Source organism: Lepisosteus oculatus, chromosome 6 (genome assembly GCF_040954835.1).
Source record: "Lepisosteus oculatus isolate fLepOcu1 chromosome 6, fLepOcu1.hap2, whole genome shotgun sequence".
NCBI classification, from domain to species: domain Eukaryota; kingdom Metazoa; phylum Chordata; class Actinopteri; order Semionotiformes; family Lepisosteidae; genus Lepisosteus; species Lepisosteus oculatus.
The window spans coordinates 54744145-54762875 of record NC_090701.1 but is presented as its reverse complement, the minus strand read 5'-3'; the positions used below and the strand labels follow the sequence as shown (position 1 = coordinate 54762875).

General features: G+C 39.7%; 1 protein-coding gene across 23 annotated transcripts in view; it reads left to right on the top strand.

Annotated features, from left to right (window-relative positions):
- Positions 1–18731, top strand: part of si:ch211-285f17.1 (sickle tail protein homolog) — a 287428-nt gene that overhangs the window by 191518 nt on the left and 77179 nt on the right. The window contains exons 2-4 of one of the 23 annotated variants that reach the window (XM_015353446.2): positions 15143–15358; positions 15970–16107; positions 16551–16648. The exons of 17 other annotated variants lie outside the window; for them this stretch is intronic. Coding sequence is in view for 1 of the 6 variants with exons in the window: in XM_015353443.2 (XP_015208929.2) it covers positions 15332–15358 (27 nt within the window). In the remaining 5 variants the exon portion in view is untranslated. 5 more of the 23 variants (XM_015353447.2, XM_015353443.2, XM_069191584.1 and 2 more) reach the window with 5 other exon arrangements.

The following is an 18731-nucleotide window of genomic DNA, read 5'->3' as shown; positions in this document are numbered from 1 at the left end:
GAATAACGTTTCTAAGCCCGTGATGTAATGGCAGTGGGGGTCTGAATACCTATGAGAGATGTCTTCCTCTTCACGGTAGAGTGACATAAAATATTGTGCCGGATGTCATGTTAATAAAACAGTATGAAACCAGCCATGAGAGTTCGATTCCTGGAACAAAGTGAAGAGGTGGTCATATTTCCTTGCTTTGTCCCTGCCCAAGACGGATAATTTGCATTTAAAAATAATTAAATATGCTTAACCTCAGCTGTTCTTTTTTTTGTTTTGATTTGCGCTGAATGCCTTGTGATCATTTGCTTAACTGCAGGGTTCTTACATGCGCTGAACTGGGCAGGTGCTGTCACGTTTGGGTGTCTTTTGAAATTTGCCAGCAGCAAAACAGTTCCAAATGAAGAGTTTGTGGAGGCCGATATCCCGTTGTAATAGCAGAAACGTTGGGAGCCACATCTGGGTGCTGAAGCTTTAGTCGTTGCATCTGTTCAAGTTCAAGTTTATTGTCATTATAGTCATATACAGGTATATGGTATAACGAAATGCTATTTAGCTAGCTCTCAGACGATAAGTAGTACAAAAAAAACCAACAGTACAATTGTATAATAAAACAAAGACAGAGACAACAACAGATGTGCAAAAACATGCATCAACAGAATGAAATAAAGGATAGAAAATTATGGTGAGTGAGCTTTTTGACATGTGAGGTAGAGGCAGATTTCCATGTGCGTTTGAGTTTTTGGTCAGAGAGAAGGCACTGTGAGGTTCAGATCGTAGGTGAGAGGGGCTGGGAGTTTAACACTTTGATAGTGCGGGGGTAAAAACTGGATGCCCCTTCGGAATATTCTCCCCTATCTGTTATTTTCTTGCTGTAGTCTTTAAACATTAGGTAACCCTAAGCGACGTTAGTCTTCGCAGCCGGACTGTGGTATGCTGCATGATGGGGAAGGATGCAAGAGCATCTTTCTCACGTCAGCTTGTGTAAAGCCAGAAAACCAAAAGCAGCTCAGTGCAAAATGATCAACTCGACCCCGAGGACAGTGCCCGTGAATCCCAGGAGAGAACACGGCCCCCGCAGTGGCTTTCCCTCCAAGCCAGAAGGTTATTCTCTTTTTATTTTGTTTTTATTGACAAAACCGTAATATGTGCTGTGGGCCTGAGAAACCTTTTCCTCAGTGCTCTTCTGTTCCACGTCGTACGTGTTAACCAAGTGTCGTGCTGTGCTGCCTTTAGGGAATCCAGGGGTTTTTCTGGTTTGGGATTTTTGTTTTCTGCTTTTTTGGTGACTTTGGTAACGGGAGGAATGAAAACCACATAAGTTCAATACAGGAGATTCAGATTTTAAGATGGAAAAAGGAAGTAACTTACTTAAAAGCAGAAAGTAACTATCTTGGAATATGCATGCCAAAGAAATGGACTGAAGATTCCTGAAGTATTGTAATTTGGTGAAAAGGGCCAGAATCAGTGGCTCACCTCCAAATCTACTTTTGATAAAAACGTTTTAACGATTTCTACCAGTCTGCCACTAATTGGTTTTTGGAGATGATTTGTGGAATTATCTGGGTTGTAGCTTTGGATCGATAAGCTTCTAAAAACAGAACACTCAGGATGTATGGCTTCCTGTGGCGAGACCAGTGCATCAAGTTCCAGGCTTATTGGTCATTGTTATCTAGGCAGTAATCTAGTGTGATATGTGGCTGTGTGTTTAATGTCATTATCATGTGGACAAACCTTGCCTTTGCGCCACCTTTGAGCAGATGCTACATGATGCACATTCTAAGAACAGAGTCACATGGTGCCTTTACTGCTCTATGCAAGATTGATCCATTATCAATATATTTTTGGGGAAGAGCCCGAGTCTCCATGTTAGTACACCTGTGTTTCACCACCACATTCTGCACACCACCTGACTCCTTGTCTTCTTCCAGGCTGTATTCTTCTTGGAAATAAGAAAGGTGTCTTTGTGGGTCCCTGCACTCTTCTCTGTCTTTATGTCATCCTAGACCGTTTTGTCTGTTTTTATTATTCTCCCACATTGGGATCGCCAGTTATTTCAAGCTCTGAGCTTTCAGGCAGTGCCTGCTGTACTGTTCAGGAGTAAATAAGGCTTGGGCCTGCCCTGCCAATGTGCTGGGCTGCAGGACGGCTCCATACTGCAGTGTGTTTCAGTACCTGACAGCAGAGTAAGGGCCGATGGAATGAGCTGCGCATCTCAAACCGACAGTATTGCTGAAGCCTGCAGGTGTCCAGCAAGCCACTGGAATTCGTACTGTGTTCTTTTTTCAAACTGCAGCTGTCAATGGTGGTGTCTTTTGTCTAATGGATTCTTACACAGTAAAGCTGGGAAGGACCACAAAGTTTAGAAGGAGAACTTGAACCCTGCATGCCAGTTAAAGTTGCTGTATTGAAATGTTTGGGTTACTCTCGAAGGGATGCCAGCATACGGGATTCGATTATTTAGTGAAACAGTTCTTTTTAGTTCAACAGGAGGATTGAGCAGAAGAGTGACTCATTCATTGTTATCTTACCAATCACCACTCTTGTGTAAATAGAAAGTTTGCAGACCTCAGCTCACCCCTCAGTTGTCTCAAACCACAGCTGAAAAGATGTGTCCTTTCAGTCTATCACACTGGCTCTCATCTTTCACTCCTTCAAAAAGGAATCATGTCTAGTTTCCCTCTTTGTAATAATGAAGTATCCCATAAGGTTATATTTCTTGGATTCCAGACATGAGTCAGTGTGCTGTGTGTGGTCTGTAATGGGCGTTTTACAATATTTCGGTGTTTGATGTATTTATGGCCTTATGCAAATATTATTCATACAGTACATGCTTCGATTCAAATTTTAATTTCCTTTCCAGAGGGCCTAAATGATCCATACCAGATAGCTCATGCCTTAAAGACTTGTCTCCTTTGCAACAATCTACAAACCAACAATAGATCTAGATACTTATAAAGACGATTTAGTAAAATCGATCTATCTTGTAACCTTTGCCAGCAATTCATTAATTCATTTGTTGAATTTCTTCAAAAAAATGTCGGGAGTTTGTCCAGCAAAATCTTTGTCTACAAAGCCTTTTATTTTGCTATCTTTGCAATAGCTTTGGCTGTTAAAGACTTTGCTTCAGTGGATGCAACGCAGGTCCTAGCTAACTTGTAACCAGAGGTGTCTGCTTCTCTCTCAGGCATGCATAGGGTACACCGCACACAAGCCAGTTTCCTCATTCCTGTGTGCAGTACTAGATGAGGGCTTGGGTCATAATGACCTGGTTTGAAAACAACCAAGGGAGCAGCTGGGCCTGTTCTCTTGGTGCCAGCGGTGAGGCCTTGTGCTTGGTTTGTTTATTTGTGCTTTAAGACAAATTTGCATTGTCGTGTATAAAAATCTTTAGCTGCTCTTTGCATACTGTTTACAGATTTAATTATTTTAAAGTTGCTTGTGTCTGGAGACAAAGGGGAAAAAAAAACATTGTTTTTGGCCATGCTGATAGCTGCCTTCACTTTGTTACCATGCTTAGGAGAAATGAGAAGAGAAGAGATACCGGTTTGAGACGACCTGAGTGTCATAATTAACACCATGCTCAGACCTCAAGTGGGAAATGTGTTGAATCTAAGTCGAGAGCGCTGTTAATCGTTGTTTGAGAAGCCTAATTATTTGGCTGTTTTCAACAGTTTATTAAATAAAAAACAAAACCTCAAGTAAAAGCCTGCAATAGTTAGATTGTGGAAAAACTGAAATGCAGATTCATTGGTGGATGTTAACGCAATGTGAGCGCATCCAAAATATGTTCACTTTATTAAACTGTAGAACAGGTGTTTTGCAATAAGCTGCCACCTGATCTGGCAAGTCAACTTGCGTTTTATTTTCAGAAGAATTCGACATGTGGGCTCCTTCCAGTTTAGGCGTCTGTGGCCTTACTCTTACACAAGCCAAACCTTTGAAGACCTGGAGCACGACCAACGAATAGCAATAGCAGATAGCAACAGCCCATTCATCAGCTTTGATAAGATGAGGGTGCAGTGAACCATTAGAACATTCACTCAGATCTAACGTTTTTTTTTCTAATGTCAGCCGACCTCTCTCCCTCTTTGAGCTCTGGGAAAGGTGTGTCGTGTTAAAACTTATAGGAGTTGACCGAAATATTTCATAAGTCTACCATATTAGGTAATTTCTCAAGGTTCTTGGCTGTACCTGAAGGTTGAGGCTATCCTGTATTTTGGTTTTAGTTCACTGGGCAGAGAATGAGACAGACTCTTCTCAGTGTAGCAAGTGAAACTTGCTTTCAGACGATGATTCATTTCTACAAGTTGTAAAACTAAACAGTGTTTACTGGCAGAGCTTCTCACTAATGAGTACAACACAAAAAACAAGTAAAGGTTTATTCTTTGCTGAAACAGCGTTTTGGCTGTGAAAAGAAACACAGTGTTTTGGCTGTGGATGTTGTTTTTCTTTTCTTCTCTTTTCAGCATCAAATAAACCTTTTCTTGTTCCTTTGCCCGCCTACTTGAATTGCTTCAACACCAAAAATGTCTGCTGTGTGTGTTCTTCACCTGTTTTGGGTGTCCTGCAAACTTCTCATGGATTTTGACTGTCTTGAGGTGTTCCGAAATGTTGAATGTTGTGTAGGTACAGGTGACGTGTTTTGAGGCTACTATACATCTTGAAGATTTTAAGATATTCCTTGAAAAAAGGACTGCATACAGGTTTTAAAGGTTTGCTGTTGAAGGACAGTCATGTGGTTTACCTGTTCGATAAATACTTTTTCATGTGTATTTCTCTTATGTAATTTGTCTCAGTTTTGAAACTGCTCCTGACAGGATGTCAGGAAAAACTCAGCATGTTTGTCTTTTCATCTGCGCACATTATCCTTGCTTATCTCTGTGCTCTTGAAGTGTGTTTTAATTAGACTGCAGGGCAACGTCTCTGACCCAAGGATTCAGTGAGATATGCGGTCACAAAAATGTTATCAAAACCAAGTTCAGACAAATTGTTGGTTGACTGCCCTCATTACCCAGTTTGGTAAAGGAAGATGCAACATACTTTGATCATCCAAATACATTTTGTAACTAATATTTAACCGTAAATAGCCTTTACAGCCCCTAAAGTGTTAAACAGCATGTTATGTAGCCTGAAATCTTGTAGTTTGTTAACGTATAGCCCAAGGCATAGTATTTACATATGAGTTTTGCTTGTGAGCACTTTTTAAATTGCATTTACGTAGCTTTATTTCTTTTCAGTACTGTTTTCTTTTTGCTTTTTGTTTCAATATAAAAAAAGATATTATTTGTATTTTTCTGTATGTTATGATAAATTTGGAAAAGAAGTGGCCTCTACCCCCAATTACTGGCATGCTCTGCTACCTGAAATGAGGGATAAGTCAAGGCATTTTAAATAAGGAACATTTAAGGCACAGATATTCATAAATCACTGTTTGGTTTTGAACAGTATCAGAATTGATTTACCAACCTGCGCTTTGAATAACTAATAAGAAAGATTAAAAAAATGAACAGTTTGGCACAATGAATAGGTTGGCACTGTCAGAATAACAAAAATCTGACAGTAATTAGATCCAGCAGGTTTAAATTTAATGGCAGGTTTTCCAGTCCTGATGGCTCCACAGATATGACCCTTTGAGGTTGAATGTCAAGGGACAAATGAGCCAGGAATAGGCCCCATCTTCTGAACTAACTAATCCTCCTTGATGGAAATGAAAGAAAAAAAAATCAAAGAACAAGCGTGTCTGAAAACGGACCTGTTGTCATAAATAAGTCACTTAAAGTTCAAGAACTACAGGGCCAGTTGTTGGATACAGACCAACCTTATACAAGAGCAGCTGTCTGCAATTTTGTTTGTCTCTGTTGAGACATAAGGAAGAAGATACGTATACTTTTCATTATTGTGTGACATCAGGGCAAAAAACTTTACCAGATGATTGTGATAACGTTAACACTGTTCCCTGTGCTGAGTTATATATCTAGTGCAAAAAGTGTAATGTAACAACTTTTGTCTTTTTTTAGTAGGACAGAGCTTTCTCGTGCTCTTGTTTTTAATAAGTTTATTTTTTTTAATGTTTCATTTGCGTAACTTGTGTTAAGAACAGCAGTGTTTAATACCAGGGCTATAGTAGTTTTTTCTTTGGGAAATGCTGAGCAGTGGGTTCCATGCAGTCACAGTTTCGAAACTAATCCCGGTAGCAATGTAGCCATAATAATGTAGCCATAAGATCTAGTAGTCCTGAATGCCGCTGGTGTTCAAATTCTCATAAAGCTTCCACATCAGTCTTCACGGTTCTCAGGTATTGTGGGTAAAAATGGTCTTTGTATGATATACAACCAAGCCTTCTTCTGCCTTTTCTAGTTATATTTTTTGTTCCTTCAAAAATCAAACACTGTTTCTATATTTACAAGAGGTATGTTAAGCATAGTAGTGTGTGCACTACAAAATAAATCTAGACAGTGTCTCTAAAATATTTCATTTCTAGAGACATCCACCTCCCCAAAAATGCACATAATTTTGCTTAGAAATTCAGAAACCGATATCCTTTTATATAAATTGTCCTTTTTCGTGTTATGAACTTGTACTGGGATTGGCGTTTCTGAGCTTTAGAGCTGCCAAACTGAATCGAGCGCTACTGTAGACGGCGGACTGTGATGGACTGGCGTCCCCCATCCAGGGTGTCCCCCACCTCGTACCCGTGTTTTGACGGGACAGGCTTCGGCTCCCCTGCGATCCTGTATTGGATAAAGCAGTTGGGAATGGATGGATGGATATGAATAGCAAAACTGTTCCTTTTCCACACTGGAATTTACCTGTGCATTAGGTCGTGCAGTCGCACCAGTCCACAGAGCAGTGTTTTCATATTTCCATATTTGCTTGACACATACCAGAGCTGTATTATCTCAATATTGGCACCCAATGGCTTGTCTGTGTCTGCTGTGTGAAGACATTGAGTTTTCTTCACACCCAGAGTACAACTATTATGGAAATACTAAAATGGATTTATAACCTTAGCTTTAAATTATATCTAACTAGGTACCATTATGTCTTATAATGATACCTAGATATAATATATATATCTACTTTGGTGCCATTGTGCCTTTCACAGCTTGGCAACATTTTTAATCCAAGCTTTTCATGATTGTGATCATTAATAATCAATATAATTATCTGAAAATGTCAGTCCTAGTTAATGAATTGAACAAATCTCTGTAGAGCAACGTCACGGTCATCGATATCCATTTATAGTAATAATAAAGCAATAATAAAGCCATAGATGACCATTACTACAGTTTAATTATTGATAAATACAACAAAAGTGAAAAGAAATGATCTCTGCCCCCCGTAACAACTATATATATATAGTATGCAGCATGGAGGTCAAGTCAGTAAATACAAGAGTATAAATATTAATGTAACGTTCAGCCGCTAAATTAAAACGGTGTCATGCTGTGCTGTCAGTGAAGTGTTTATTATCCTTTATTGTGTCAGAATGATTGACACTGTAGAACATGCCAGGTTTTTAAAGCAGTGTGTCTGTGCCACGCGAGTACCTTTTTTCCTCCAATGTTACACAATCAGTATTAAAAATCTTTTTTTTCTCAACTATTTGCTGACACTATCGTGCTTTATAGATGTGTTCTGAAAAACAGAGCTGTTGGACTGTGTTCTCAATAGGAATCCCAAGAAATTTTGCACAGCTTTGATTTATTGGGAGCCTGATTCACCAGCTTTGCCAAACTGAGATAACAAGTCTCCTAAAACGTGGTGCTAGAGAGATAAAGATTTGAGTTTGAATACAAATTTAAATGTCATTATTCTGTTATTGGCAGTGGCAGAAAAGTGAAAGTGCCTTGTGCTTCCAGATATCTGGACTTCTCTCTCCAGCATTTTGGAGTTGTAGATGCCTTGTGTTTGCTAATACTTGTTAGTTTCTGTTTTCTTTTAGCACGGTTAGTTGTAACTTGGATGTGAGCTGAAATGGCTGTAACTGTCTAAAAATATTTTTATGCTGTCTGGCTGAGGCATTTTGTATCACAGAGCTAAATTCTGTGAAGTTTGTTATATTAAAATCTTATAAGAAAACTGTTAAATTCTAATTGTCGCTGTGCTTGGTCCAGGTATGTATGCCGTAGTTCAGTTATTCAGTTATTTAGCGTTTTAAAGCTTAAAAAATAAATGTGACCATTTTATTTTCAAAAATTGATGTAAGAAAATAAGAATTATTTCATAAAGCCACAAAAAGAGACAGTATTTCCTTAGATATTTTATAGAAGTTGGATATTTTCCAGACAATCTTATAAATGGTGTGTAAGTGTACCTTCTGAGTCGTAAACTTTAGAAAACTTACAGGATTATAAATCTCTCCTTCCACTGTATTGCACATTATTGTGCTAATTTACTTATTGATGAGTGATTATACTATTGCCTTGCAATTATCCTTGTCATATAATGATGAAGTTTGTGATTCTATGCCATTGCTCATTAGATCCATTGCGTGTTCTGCAGCAACTGTAGCAATTTCAATATTATGAAATATGTATATACTTCCATGTGATGTCTCTGTGGACACTTAAGGAAAGTGAATAAAACTCATCAGGTTTTATTATGTATTACCGTAGTTTGATATTTGCTGTTGAAGTGTGGTTTTAAAAAAAGTTACAAAGCCTTGAGTGTTGTGGGTGTTACAATTAAGTGTTTTAGCGTATCCAATCACAATATAACAAACCTTCATGCTCTGCTTATTTTACAAAAACATCGCTGTGTGTGACCGTAATCTAAAAACATCAGACCAATAGCAGAGGAACTGATTTTGTTGAATAAGGAGAATTTTCTTTTGTTAATGAACCTCTGCTTGCATTAAAAAAAATGAAGGAAAACCTGACCAGCCGCCAGCCCGTTTGGTTGTGTTTCCTTGAGTGAGCGCCGAGATGTGCTGGATGAAAGGTTGTGTGAAGGCGTGACAAAGCCTGACGCTTTAGGGGGCTGTGTTGTTTGTTGACAGATAGTAGTGAAAGGACTGGCCGTTGGAGGTTTCGTCGCGAGGGTTTGAAGAAGAGGCAGTACAGAGACATTAGTAGCTATCTTCTGGAAAAATTTGCAGTATGCCATTCAATAATGGCATTTCTGAATTTGAATTCAATCTCCTTTAGTTGAAATCCTACAGGGGATTTAGCCTTAGCTCTATGAATGTGGTTTTTAAAGGCCAAACCATCCCAACCCCACATCTGGAGCGCATCTTGGGCCAGACCTTACAGGTTTGACATCAAAGGATCGCAAGGAAGTACGAGCATAATGACTCACAGTCGGGCAGTCCTGAGCAGCCCCTGGCCGCTTGTCCACTGTTATGTCTCTCATTCGTTTCCACAGGTGCAGAGACCGTTTTCTCATTAAACCCTATAGTCTTAAAAGCACCCTGTGACAGAGTGGCGTCCTGTCCTGCCTTGAACCCCACTCTCTCAGGATAGACTTGGGGTGACACTGATCCTTTCCAGGGAAAGTGGCTTTATTAAAATGGATCAATAGATCAGGCTACTGACCAGGAACGGATCAGTATTCTTCGAGACCAAGGCAGGCAGACATGCCCGTTGCATCTCAACAGGTCCAATTTGGGTTTTCATACACAATCGTTTTTTTTAATAAAAAAATATGATTAGCCATACCGTTGTCTAGTCTTGTAAACTTGCGGCCTGTTTTGCTGGTCGTATGTTCAGCCTTTCCAAAAGGTGTCCATCTCGTTTTGATCCTAGTCCAAAGGAAATGTCAAAACGTTCTGAAACTGGGGGAAGATGTTTCTTTAAAACAACAATGCTTCTTTGCTTTTATAGAGCGCTTCTCACCCCGGAAGGAGTGCTTTGCATACAGAATTTAACCCACGTCATCCACCCCTGGAGTCTAGCACTCATCTAGGTCAAGCAAGGCTGCGAATCACATGAAAGTTCGTTAGGTGCACTTTTAGCCAACAAGGTCCAGGTGGAACAGTGTGTGATCAGGTCACCTTTAGAAAGGCCTTAATTAAGGTTTAGGTCACTGCAAGAAGGCCACAATTAGTCAGCTTTCTGTGCAGTCCATAATGCCTTGGATGTCACCAGAAGCAAGGGAGAGGGCCATTGGCATGCTGCAAGCAGGCCTGTCATGTGCCAGCGTTGCCAGACACTATGGAGTGAGCTGCTCCACTGTGTCCCGACTGCAGAGAAGGTTTCAGCAGACCGGCAGGACAGATGACCGTCCAAGATCCGGTTGCCCTTGAGTGACCACAGCAGAGCAGGACCGACACATCAGATCTGCCACCCGTACTGCAGCTGAACCTGCCAGCAGACACAATGCCCGCATCAGTGACTGGACAGTGAGGCTCCGTGCTGTTGGCCTTAGAGCAAGGCGACCTGTCAGAGGCCCTCTGCTCACACCTCCTAGACCTCACACCCAGCTGGCTTGGGCCAGACAGAGGCTGCGATGGACTCGTCAGCAGTGGCATCAGGTCCTCCTCACGGATGAGTCCCTCTTCAGCCTGTTCCACCCAGATGGGAGGGCCAGAGTGTGGAGGAGGAGGTGTTGCGTTTCTTTTTTCCATTAGTATATTTCAACGCAAATGGAACTGTTCTGTGAACTTATAACATATGTAAATTAAGCAAATATATACATGTTCCTACATGTCAGTAGCACAGCCAGTATTGAAGTTTGACAGAAGCATCTTCTTTCCAAATCTTGGAAGTGTCATGTGTGCTTTGTAACATGTTTTGGCTCATCTATAATAAGTACTGACTTGGCTTGCAAGAGAGAACTTTTGTTCTCTAAATTAGTTCTATGTTGTTCTTATAATGTCATAAATAACATAACATAAATAGCAGTTTTACAGTAACCAGCAGTTCCATATAAATGAAGCTGTAGAAAGACTGTAAAATGACTTGGCAAAGTGTTGAAATTTCCAGAGGTTTTTTTTCAATCACTTTGAAATACTAACGGCAGTTAAAATACAATATTAATATACAGTAATTACAATTATGATGACATCTTTTTCACATTCTACGCATTTGAAAAATGTTCTGTGAGTGAAGGGATATAAATTAATGTCCCTCAACACGTCCCTCAATACTGTGAATGGGTTTCCTGTTGCAGCAACGGGTCGTGGACACTAAAAAGTTTGATCAGTATTCTCTCCTGTGCATTTACTTCAATTCTTGTTGCACCTTTCAAAATTACTAAGAACTTTAACATCCAGGCCTGTTAACAAAACACGGTAGTGGCACAATTCATAGAATGGCTGTATTGAAAGTTTTTTGTGAGCAGCTGTTTCTTTCAGAAGTCATTTTTTGTGTGGTTCCAAACGGCTTTTACATGTTGTGATCTGGAACGTGCTTGTTGTGCCTTTCTCCCATGGTGAACACTGTCACGTTTTCTAGAAATATAAGAAGACACGGTTAATGAAAACTACATGTGCATTTTTCATTTTCAAGATTGCTTGAGGATTGCAAAGATCTAGACAGCATAACGATTCAGACAGTAATTTTGTATCATTTAAGTAACAGCGGCGATGGTTTTAAATTGTTTCGTTTAAAAAAGTCAGTTTAAATCCCTTGTCATTACACTACTGATTTAGAAGAGAGGCTTAATCACACAGAGCTGGAAACCTTGTGCAGCACAGTGTTTTGCAGACAGTTATTGAAGATCTGTACGGAAAGTTTTCTGGCTAAGGACTGGGTGTTTCAGATTTCAGGTTGGTTTGAAAACATTTGTTCTTGTGCAGGTTAAACCAGGGTCAGGAGAGATAGTGGCCATGTGGAAACTAACGGAGAACGTGCGTGTATTTAATTTCGGCAGACAGGAGCCCACAAAAAAGCTACAGAATAGAAGCACTTGGAAACTCCTCATAAGATTCACCCATGTTCACATAATAAGTTTAAATTGAATGAAATAAATTAAATCAAGACTGGTTGCCTTTTTTCACTTTTTTCTCTGAGATTTCACTTATAAATTCAAGCCCTTTTTCAAAGAATTGGCCTTCTGCTTAGGGCATGAATCACCCTTTTGTTGTTGAGGAAAACTCACAGTGGCATATACAGGGGATTTTTTTTTATTTTCATGGGAAATGTCAAATATTAAAACACAGAAGCAGAAAAAATGCATCTGACTTTTCCCAGGAGATGGTAGGAGAACGTTAAAAATCACTTAATACCAGTCATGGCCCCTACATTCAAGTATTCTGTAGGATTGCCAGAGTTGTTTTTGGGTTAGCATTGGATCTGTCTGACAGTAATTTGCCAACATTTGAATAACTGTTAAACTCTTTATCTGAACTTATTTGGTTTTCTTCATTTTTGAAGACAGGATCTGAACTGATGCTAAAGTTGATTTTGCCACAAGTGGTGGTCAAAATATCATTGTGGTTTCTGTGCACCATCTGTGGACATCTGGTCTGGAAAATAAATTTGTTTTATTGTACTATTTTAAAATAGCACAAGGGCAGAGGCAAAGATAAAATAATGTAATAATAGGGAGCTGGAAGGTGTTACTTCACAGACTGAATCACTGCCATTCCATTTCGATATGTCTTACCTTTGTTCTTATAATGCTGTACACTGATGTAGAAATTTATTGCGATGTGTATTTCTACCTAAAAAGTCAGTATTTGTCACAAAATGGACATTTGGAATACGTTTTGATCCACATGCTGTTCTCTGACTATATAAGCCAGTCATATTAGTTTTCTGTTTTTAAAATATGTTGTCATTTAGTATGCTGTATACCAGATGTATTAGGTTGTAAGCTGCATTGTTTTGCTTTGTATGCAGAAATTAAAAAAAATCTAAACATTTTGAGAGAACTGCTCAGAAGTTTTAACCAAATAGATATAGATACTCCGACTTAGAATTATAGAATTCAAAAGAGTACAGGGTTGAAGGTATACAGTGGTTATCGAAAGTATTCACGCCCCTTAAACTTTCACATTTCATTGTTACAATTGAATATACATTGTTACAATATGGAATCATAATGTATCCCGATTTTATGCCATTGTTGCTGTTCGCAGCACAAAACACTCTATAAAGTCAAAGTTAAAACAAAATTCTGAATATTCTAGGGGACTGCTTTTGATGGGAACTGTAAATGAATTCACTTTGTGCTTGCAGAGCTTCCCTGTGGCAGGCAAGGGTTTCTTTTCTGTTTCCTTGTGAACTTTGGGAGCTTTTTTCACAAAAACATTGTTTGACGTCCACTAGGTGCTACAGTTTTAAAATTCTACCTGGAGAAGATGTGTGGTGAGGGTGCTGTAGAATATTGTATCACCGTATTGTATCAGGTCAGTTTGAACAAGAACACCCCTTCGCACGATTTCAGGATCTTCCTTTGGGGATTCTAGTTTACTAGTTTATTCCTTAAATAAAACCTCATCTGTGTTAAGCCATTAGACACTAGCACAAACATTCCGCAGTGTGTGGACAAGAGGACATGTGTTGGACTGCTACACATGTGTAAACACCTCCTATCACATTCCAGACTGTGTCCACTTGTCCCCTCCGAAAGAGAGGCCGTATTCCAACGCAGCCAGTTTAAATACTATGGGTAGCAATCCTGGAATGTTTCTGGAAAGTCTCCAGTGTGCACAGCAGCTGTTATTCCAGCCCAGCTAGCTGCTGATTGTGCCCTTATTTTCTCTTTCAGCCTAACTGGACAAGACGAGCTGTCATTTGCTCACACTTTCATTATTAGCTCTGTGTTTCAAGTTATGGAGAAACTGGTTTTTGTTTTGGTGTCTTGGGGGGGGGGGGGGGGGGGGAGAGATGATTTTATTTAGAGTTTCAACTGCTCCTTTATATTGAAGAAAAGTTAACATAGAAGTTAAGTTACGCAGGTCAACAGCTTCTGTTAAACGTGCACTGCTACTTGTTTTGCTCCACCAGAACACCGGTTTCATAGTGAGAAGGTCTCAGCTTTCACTTGTGGGAACAAGATTAAACTTGCTACTAGTTGTGACAAATAAAACAAGCTGCCAAGTAGATGAAGCCTCACAGGCAATTACAGAAAACCTGGTTTGTCAGTGAATGCTGAATTTACCCTTTCCCACTCTTTGTTCTTAGCTCATGCTTTTCATCATTTATGAAGTCCACATGCCAAACGAGAGAGGTTGAAAATTTAGCTTTTTTCATGAACTCATCTTATGGTGCTGCCGAAGTGTTGATTTATTGTATGCATTTTTGTTATTTGGGTTGAAAGTTACATAATGTTTAGTGTTTTTTGAAGATAACAAAGTCAGATTTTCTTGTTCCCCAACAACAATGCAAAGTGAAGACAGATAATATGGATTGCTCACAATATCAGGATATATTTTGATTTTAATATGGAATCACTCCAACAATACAGGGCACAAAATATTTATGGGAGTAAAAAAAACTATGCCAAGCATCAAATAGGCAACACATTTGGAAAGTTTTGATATTGAAAGATATGATGTAAGATATAAATATCTAAATAATCTGGTGCCATCACACATCTCTGAACTCCTCCATGTTTACGCACTCTCCTGTAGGCTCTGGTCAGGTGAGGCTGGTCCTTTGCTAGTACTATACAGGATTAATTCTCGGCCTGTTGGTAACTGTACGTCTTCAGTCGCTGCTCTTTTGTTATGGAAAGCCCTTCCTCAGACCTTACAAAAGGCACATTTTACATTTTAGTTACATAAACCTGTATGCAATTGGATTTTGGGGGACTTTTTATTTCCCTTGTTTTTCTTTATCACTATGTACAGTATCTGTGGGTTTTGGAAAGGTGCTTTATAAACATTATTATTATTAGAAGATCATTTATTGTGCTGTTTAAGAACTGTCATGTCATCAGCAGGGTGTTTTCTATCAAAGTCACTTGTAGCGTGTGTTGCCAAACCCTTAATCGATCCAAGCCGAACATCACCGGGTAGCACAAGTGGTTTTGTCGGTTTGTGCCTTGTTCCTCTTGTTGAGTCTGGACGAGCACAGTTCCCTGGTCTCCGAGCTGTCAACGCCGTCCTTCTCCCCAGCTTGTCCCACGGGTGTCCATCACTCGAACAGGGCCTTGCAAGAAAGCTGTTGTCATAGGAGGACGTGTGAGTAGGGTGTGAGTAGGGCATCCTTGGCACAACTGTGACTCTCATTTCACAAGAAATTCTTTGTTACTCAAGCAGCAGTGGGACGTGTGCTGTCCTGCTGGAATGGGCATGATGTCGCATCAGGAGGAGCTCACAGGCAGGGCGGAGAGTGGGGCCCCAGGACCGGATCAATGCTTTGATCAGAGTAGCGCTGTGCAGTCAGGTTGCCCTCAGTCACAGCTGGTGGACCTCTAAAGCGACTGGACACTCTAGGCCATCGCATCTATGGATCTGTTCCGTACAACAGTTAAGGTGACGTTCTGCACATCTTCACCACACTTGTTACTTCCATCAGGGAGGTCCGCTCCACCTGGTTTCCTTACTAAAGAGGACTCAGTTCCACTCACTGACTGGTCCACTGGAGGCGACTGTCCAGCCACTCCAACATGCCGATGACTCAGAGGCGTTGGGTAGGCGTGTTGATTCCTTTTCTGGACCTTACAAGACTTGACATTCACCTGGTTAAATCACCTCGGCACCTGTGCTCGAGTGACTGACGATGGTGATTGAGTGCGTTACGGTCAGTCGTGAAAGATTAATTGATCAAAATTGCACCAAAAATGTTTAATCAGCGTCTGAAACCAATATACTTCTAAAAACACTCATAGAACAGGACACGTTTATTTTTATGATTCGTAAATATGGTCAAATCTGTAAAATTTCAAAGTTTCAAAGAAATGTATGAGGAACGGACATATAATCACGAGCAGGTAGTTTTCCTTTTACTTGCTGCCCCAGTTTGGGGATTAATGAAGTAGCCAGTTAACTTGCTGGCGCTGATTCAACAGGCAGCTAATCCAAAGGGCTGCCAGGCAAGGAGTTTATCTGTTACTGTTATTGACTAAATCGGTGTCATCTTACAGTCTCCGGCCCCAGCACTGACCTGACAGAGCCGCTGTTAAAGAGCGGAAACCGAAGGAAATGAAACAGAGGGAAAGGAGAACTATTTCCATTACGTTATTGAAGTTTCTAATGAGCGGGTCGGCCTTCAGATTTGACAAGTAAGTCACCTTCAGAACGTGCCCTGGGTGAACAGAGCCTCTCCTAAATTTCCCAAAGTGTTCCAGGCCACAGTCTCGACAGCTGAATTCGGAGCTGTATTGTACGGTTTTCGCGAGGATTCGTGTACGTTTTCTACAGACTGCAAAGGGACTGCAGAGGAAAAAGCATGTGAACTGAGACTTCTTTTCCTGGCTGGAAGCCTGACGTCTAATTATTCTGTCGTCATGTGTCATCCGTTGTCTCCTGTTAAAAAAAAATGGAAACATAGCACAGGAAAACATTTCTGTGTTCAGCATCAGTAAGTTTTCCAGTCCAGCACAGAAATCGCAGCTGGAGACGTTGAGCCATTCATCTGATACGGAGGTAAATATTGATTTAATTCGATAAGTGTGAAGAAATAGGATTGTTCTTTATACTTTCTTTTTCTTTTTACTATTATTAGTAACAGAACGGTTTTGGAGCAGGTTCAGTGCTGAACGGAGTTGTGAAAGATGGGCTGAGTTTATCCCACACATCGCTGGGTGGGCTTCTAACAGAACAGTATGTATTATAACACCTGCACATAAATCCAGAGTGGTATGCTTTACTGTGGAGATCGGAGATGTGTTATATGGCTGTTTAATATCTGAACACATAGAGAAAAGCGTCCTGATGACCCAACATAGCAGTTATTTTCGTTGCCTGTGTGTACATTAAAATTGGGGGTTATAAGAGACCAGTGTTGTTTATAGGAGCCATGTGTAACAGCATCATGGTTAGTAATACTTTATAGTACTTTTAATCACATTTTTCCCACTTATGTTGCCCAGGTAATTATAAATCATTATTTTAGAATAATATATTTAGTATAATCATGTAATAAATCTTTGTCTTTTCCATCTGTAAACAAAACAGTTTTAATGTATGTTAACGAAGATGGGGTTACCTTAATTTATTTTACTCATGAAATCCAATATGTGAATTAAAATAATTACATTCTCACAATTAATTGTCTGAAACCTTCCATCTAAGACACATATCTTTTTGAATTTCTTCGTGGTTCAGCTGTACTCTTTTCAGAAGAACATGCAAAGCTCCAGAATACTCTTGTTAAAGAGCTTTTAGACGTTTTTTAGCAGTGTAGACGTTACGTTTGTATGAATACATGATTGAACGGTTGATTCTGATGGGTGTTCTAAAATGGTTTTTACATGGTAAGCTGGTTCAGGACAAATTATGCATTACTGATAAAATGCAAAATGAGCAATAATTAAACAATTTACATACTTTTTTATGCCTTGTTTTTAGCTTCAGTCAAAGAACAAATTCATTGTGAGAAGGACAGTTTTAAAGGAAAATTATATCACCTTTAAATGCACACATAGTGGCTGGCTTGCTGGTTGAACTGATTGCTTTAGCAAATCAGGGAGCATTTCTACCTGTTGCAGAGCCTGAAAGCTATTCCCCTCAAAGCGGATTAGAAGGTTATTGAAGTGTTTGTTAGCAAACTGTACAGGTTCCTTGCTCTGTGCATTCACATACAGATCAGAGTGATGGGGGGTTGCATCTATGAGAGAACTATTAATCGTTGTGTGCATGTGGATTTCTTTCTATCATTATTAGCTAATAGAATGTGCATTGGCAAGCTGAAATATGAGATATAAATACTAAACAATTTACAGACAAGAAGTCTTTTAGTTATAAATCTGTCCACCTGCCAATTATTACAAAATTGTAATGTAAGTGTATTTAGCTGGCTGGTTTAGTCACAGTTGCAGTGTGTCTGAACCTGGGGAAGAGGTCTGAGCTAGGAAGCATGAATACCAGTGGATAAGAGATCAGGCAGTGGTATCTATTAACTTGTTCAGTTTAATTGATATCATCTGAAGTCCCTAAATAGCTACTTATACCCAACCTAACATGGAATGTTTAAGAATGCTTTTCCAGCAAAATTCAGTGTGCCATTTCTAGAAACCTTGAAAGAACTGGGCTATGGAAAAGATGATCTCATAGGTAGATATAGCTGTCATTTGGCAAACTCTGGCCATTTAGAGACCTAGGGAGGTTCTTAGCTGTTCTTTGTATTGTCTGTATTTTTTTCTATCAATAAAGTAAAGATCACATAGCCTCTTGTCCATCAGTAATCTTTACAAAACCATAAATACACACCAGAGGTTTTCAGAAATGTGCAAAAACACGTTTTGTCACCATAACCATCATAAGTCGGCACTCTAGCACTGCCTAAAGTCACCGCAATAGAAAAACAAATGAATAATTTATGCTTTTTTCATTATTTTCTGTCATTAATTTCACATTTCCTGGAAGGCAGAGAAAATCATTCCAGGTCCGGACTTCATAAAAATGTATGCAGAATGTATTTGTTCACTCTCAAATTTTTATCCAGGATAGAAGACACATTAGAGAAGACCAAGAAAGAGAAATCTACACCCTACGTGTGCCACAACATGAGACATTGCCTCTGGTGTGTGTACTGAGTAAGACGTATTACAAATCTGAAGATTTTGACAGGATGTCCCAGGGGTTCTCTTTAATTAAAGTCCCTAACTAGGCCTGTACTGTGTATACTTTACAAGATAACTCCAACTATTAAAGGGTCCATCCATTGCAGGAGAACGCTGACCTT